This window comes from Microtus ochrogaster, unplaced genomic scaffold (genome assembly GCF_000317375.1).
Source record: "Microtus ochrogaster isolate Prairie Vole_2 unplaced genomic scaffold, MicOch1.0 UNK147, whole genome shotgun sequence".
In the NCBI taxonomy this organism is placed as follows: domain Eukaryota; kingdom Metazoa; phylum Chordata; class Mammalia; order Rodentia; family Cricetidae; genus Microtus; species Microtus ochrogaster.
In genome coordinates this window covers 426,796-432,182 of record NW_004949245.1, presented here as the reverse complement: position 1 = coordinate 432,182, position 5,387 = coordinate 426,796, and the positions used below count along the sequence as shown (strand labels likewise).

At 38.7% G+C, this 5,387-nt stretch overlaps 1 protein-coding gene across 1 annotated transcript in view; it reads left to right on the top strand.

The window, feature by feature from the left end:
• Hmmr (hyaluronan mediated motility receptor) overlaps positions 1-4,770 on the top strand; it is a gene marked incomplete at its 5' end in the record, with an annotated part of 14,661 nt that extends 9,891 nt beyond the window's left edge. Inside the window, 4 exons of the mRNA XM_013355511.2 lie at positions 2,336-2,452; positions 3,957-4,103; positions 4,408-4,560; positions 4,656-4,770. Coding sequence (XP_013210965.2) covers positions 2,336-2,452; positions 3,957-4,103; positions 4,408-4,560; positions 4,656-4,770 — 532 coding nt within the window. The remainder of the gene's footprint in view (positions 1-2,335; positions 2,453-3,956; positions 4,104-4,407; positions 4,561-4,655) is intronic.
• Positions 4,771-5,387: the final 617 nt, after the last annotated feature.

Here is a 5,387-nt window from a genome sequence, read left to right as displayed (position 1 = left end):
AGGAGGATCTCTGTGAGTTTGAGACCAGCCTGGTCTACAAGAGCTAGTTCCAGGACAGGCTCCAAAACCACAGAGAAACCCTGTCTTGAAAAACCAATAAGTAAGTAAGTAAATAAATAAATAAAGCAATCAGAATTAGCTGGTAAGCATTCAAAAACAGCATTCTTATTCAAAGAAAAACTGTCTCATGGTTTTATATCAATTTTATATTACTGTAGTCCTTTTCTTACAACTTTATGTTTCAGCACATGCTGGAAATGCATTTAAATTAAAATTTAGCAATTTTATTCTTTTATTTTTAATAGTTGTTACTTACTTTAAAAATATTTTTGAAATGTATTGTTATTGTTAGCCCGTATGTGTGGTATGTGTGAGTCTAGGCATGGGTAGAGCTCAGAGGACAAATTTCAGGAGTCATTCCTCCCTACCATGGGTTTCAGGGACGGACATAGGTCACGAGGTTGCATCGCAGATTCTTTTATCTGGTCCTGCCAATTTGATTCGTAAATTTAAACTACAAATAACTTCTACCATTTAAATTCCTGAAATCCCATCAAGGTAGCAAGCTACTGTGGATGGAATTTGAGCCTGTGGTATCCCGTTGAGTACTTAATCTCTTCTGAGTTTTTGTCACTCATGACAAAGAGGCATCCCAGGGCATTTTGTACCCCCACTTTGGGGGAGCAGTACAAAAGTGTTACGGGGATTGTTCTAAATTGCAACTGGTTTTGGAGAAGAGGAAAAATTGAGTGGATAATCCATTTCCTAAAGGGGGGTTGAAACAGTTATTCACTCTAGCTTAAAGAGCTCTGATTTCATCTGGCAGTGGTGGTGCACGCCTTTAACCCCAGCACTTGGGAGACAAAGGCAGGCGGATCTCTGCGAGTTCAAGAAAAAAAAGAGGAAGAGAGAGTTCTGATTTCACAAGAGCTTTATTTGTTAGCTTAACTAGTTAGCTATGCAATTATTGGGGAAGTGGTTTTGATGCCTTCATGTTCTGTTTCATTAGGTGTTGTGTGAGATGAGCTTTAAGGTTCTTTTTGGATTAGACATTTTAGGCTTACATTAAAAAAAAACTGAAAGTAACTCTTCTAAGTGACAAGGGAAATATTTTACTTTACCATATTCTTTATATGGTTTTTTTGTTTGTTTGTTTGTTTGCTTTTGTGACAGGGTTTCTCTGTGTAGCTTTGGAGCCTGTCCTAGAACTTGCCTTGGAGACCAGGCTGGCCTTGAACTCACAGAGATCCCTCCTGCCTCTGCCTCCTGGGAGTAGGGATTAAAGGTGTGCACCACCTCCACCCAGCCCTTTCACCATAGTCTTTTAGAGACTGTTCATAAGCTCAAATTCCCATCCAAACATGTTATATGCAATATTAGGAAAGATATTTGAAATTTGTAGTATACATTTAGAAAAATGACTTAAAGCATATTTTGCTACCGTATAAAACTATTTAGGATCTTGTTAGTGTTGGGTATGTGTGATCCTTTCATTTGGTAGGCTGAAACAGGAGGATCCTTAGTTCAAGGCTAGCTTGAGCTAAATAGCAAGATCTTATCTCAAACAAAATTGAGTGATAACAGCATACATGGATTAATTATAAAATGAAAAATGCACACAGTGCCATAAATACTTTTCGAAAGAGTTTTTAATGTTAGTATCTCAGTATAGAGAATTAAACTTCATTAAATCTATATGGTTGCAGCTGGCATTGCATTCATTCTTTAGACCTGACTACTCTGTAACACTGACTTTACAGGTTGTATGGGCTTTGTCCTTTCCCCTAGATTACCTACATAATGTAGGAGACATGGAAAGAAATCCAGTAGAAAGTATAGATAGGGGCTGGAGAGATGGCTCAGAGGTTCTTCAAGAGGTCCTGAGTTCAATTCCCAGCAACCACATGGTGGCTCACAACCATCTATAATGAGATCTGATGCCCTCTTCTGGCCTGCAGGCATACATGCAGACAGAATATTGTATATATAATAAATAAATAAATCTTTTTAAAAAAAAAAAAAAAGAGCCAGGCGGGGGTGACGCATGCCTTTAATCCCAGCACTCGGGAGGCAGAGGCAGGTGGATCTCTATGAGTTCGAGGCCAGCCTGGTCTACAAGAGCTAGTTCCAGGATAGTCACCAAAGCTACAGAGAAACCCTGTCTCAAGAAAAAAAGAAAGTTAGTTTATATAGAAGCTGGTAAATAAAGTAAAGCATTCATGCTATGAGTCTAAATCATAAATGTGTATTTTTAAATTATACAGCAGCGATTGCAATGGATCTATGCGATACATGGTGCAGTTTATGATCTTTTGTAATTTTTCCTTGTTCTTAGGAAAGAAGTTGAGCTTGAGAAAAGTAATGCTGCTCACATCCATGCAACCATGACTTTACAGGAGAGGTATAATGATACAGTGCAAGATCTTAAAGACATGACTGCTCAGTTGGAAAGGTATTTTTCTTTGTAGTGTTCACTATGGAATATATGAGTGGGGAGATGTGTTTACCTACAGAAATCTGAACAAAGTAATCCATAGAGGATGACTGCCATTACGTTACATTCCATAAAGACTGGCTGTGAATGGGCACCTAGTGTCATCTCGTAATCTTACTGCACCTAGGTTGGTGTTCTTTTCCTACCATCCACTTCAAACCCACGTGAACCTTTAGCACCATCTACTTTCCGGATAACATCATTTAAAAAATAAAAGCTTTTAGATCTTCATGATAGTTATCTTATCTCCCTGACTATTCACTAATTCTTTGAATTCACTAATTCAAAAGTCTCCTGTTTCTTTGTTGCTTTTCTTTCCCTCTCCCCCAACCATTACCCCTTCCTTACACACTCTTGCTGTGATAGCTCTGGTTAGCCTGGTACTGAGACTGGCCTCAAACACATGGAAGTCCTACCTCAGCCTCTGATTGCTGGTGTTACAGGAATGCTCGACTGTGTGGAAGCTAATATTTTAGCCTTTTTAACCTTCAGTGACCGTATAGTATCATTTCTTTCTTGTCCCTTCATTTTTCTTGATCAGGGTTGGCAGCTCATCTGCACTCCTTTGCTCGGGAGTTCTAAAGCAGAATTCCAGTAAGGTAGAGGCCAGAATGAACTAGATAATGAGTGATTTCTAGTCCAACAAAGTGTGACCCTATCTCAGAGTGCAAAAAAGAAAACTAGAGGTGTTTTCAGTCAATATGATTGTATATTTGATGTGAAGTCATTTTTAAATGCATAAATTAGAAAAGAAAACAATCCAGTTGACCCTCACTTTCTTCTTTACCTCTCAAGGACCACTCATCCCCAGCACCTTCTTAGCACAAAATTCTCTTCCTCTCTCAGTCCATCCTCTTGGGGTAGCACTAGTTTTCATAAGTGTTATTTCATACAGTGCTCATTTCCCTCAACTCCTACCTATCTACTTCCTATTCCACTTTTGGGAGAGTGGAGATACAGAATCTCTCTAGTTCTCGCTGTCCTAGAATTTTCTATGTAGATCAAACTAGCCTTCAACTCACAGATATCCACCTGCCTCTGCCTCCCAAGTTCTGGAATTAAAGGTGTGTGCTACTAATTTCTCCTTTATAAAAAAAGGTCAAACGCATTGGAGAGGACTCGGTGGTTAAAGGCACTAAGTGCTCTTCCAAAGGACCTACATTTGATTTCCAGCACCCACAGAGTGCCTTGGCCATCTGTAACTCTAGATCTGGATATCAGATGTCATATTCTAGATTTTTGGACACTGCACATTTGTGGCTCGCATATACCTGCAGGCCAGCGACTCCTAAACAGAAAATGTTATGTAAACTCATTAGTGTTTACCTCAGAGTACTGAGTTGTTACCTGTGTGAGCACATGATAATATGGTTTTTTCGTCTGCCAAGAAGTATATAAGATCTAAACGTTGTCATGTGTACAGTAGTAACAAAGAAGTGTCTTACTTTTTCTCTCCAATAAGCTATAAAACATCGACCCTTAAAGAAATGGAAGAGCTGAAGCTGGAGAACGTGGCTTTACAAGAAAGAGTAGCCATGGCTGAGAAGAATGTGGAAGACGTTCAGCGTCAGATATTGACAGCTGAGAACACAAATCAAGAATACGCAAGGTGAGTAGCACAAATACATCAGATAAGGAAGAAATAGTTTTCTGTTTGTTTTTTGAGACAAGGTCTCAACTCACTGTGTATTGGCTGGAACCTACTATGTAGAGCAGGCTGGCCTCAAATGGAGAATCTGCCTGACTCCGCCTCCCAAATGCTGCAATTAAAGGCAAATTCCCACCACATCCAATTAGAATTGAAATTTTTAAGAACTTCTCCTACTGCTTTGTATTTCTTTTCTCTGAAAAGAAGGGATAAAAATTAAAATGTCTGTGAGATAATTAGTGGATTCTTCTTTCTCAAATCCAAGGATGCTTCTAGATCTGCAGAACAGATCAACATTGAAAGAAGCAGAAATTAAAGAAATCACAGTTTCATCTCTTAAGCAAATAACTGATTTGCAAAATCAACTCAGACAACAGGATGAAGACTTTAAGAAGCAACTCGAAGAGGAAGAGACAAGGTAATTCAGACTTAGACCTTGAGTGCCGTGTAATGCATTGTTTTTTTCTAATAAATTGAAAAAAGATAATTTTTAAATTTACTTTTCACATACAGGAAAGCAGAGAAAGAAGATGCAGTGGCAGAGTTAACTGTGGAAAGTAATAAATGGCGGCTCCTTTATGAAGAACTTTATAACAAGACTAAACCTTTTCAGGTGTGTTGCTTATGATTAACTTTTCATGAGCTGGAGGTATGACTCAGGGTTTAAGAGTACTGTTTGCTCTTCCAGATGACCCAGGTTCAAACCTAGCACCTACGTGGTGGCTCTCAACTGCCTATAACTGCAGTTCTAGGGGATCCAACACTTTCTTCAGGCTCTATGGTCATGTGGTACACAGACATACATGCAAAATACCCATACACAGAAAGTAAAGCAAAAATAAATAAACTTAGTTGGATCTATTTTAAGAATGCATTTCTTTCCTGTGAGTCTTGGCTATGACTTGCTGCTTCTGTATTGCTCTTCATTATGTAGTCATGGTTACAATTGAACTGCATATTAACAGTTCTCAAATTTTATCTGGTACTCAGCACTTGGGAGGCAGAGGCAGGTAGATCTCTGAGTTAGAGGCCAGCCAGGTCTACAGGATGAGTTCCAGGGCAGTCAAGGCTATGCAGAGAAACTGTGTCTCAAAATTTAAAAAAAAAAAAAATTTTTAATCTGGGGATGAGCTCACTGGTAGCATTCTTGGCATATACAAAGTCCAGGGGTGAATTCCCAGCACTATGTGAAAACAATAAAACCAAAAGCTAAGGGCTAAAAATTACTATTTATAACTTCTTTTT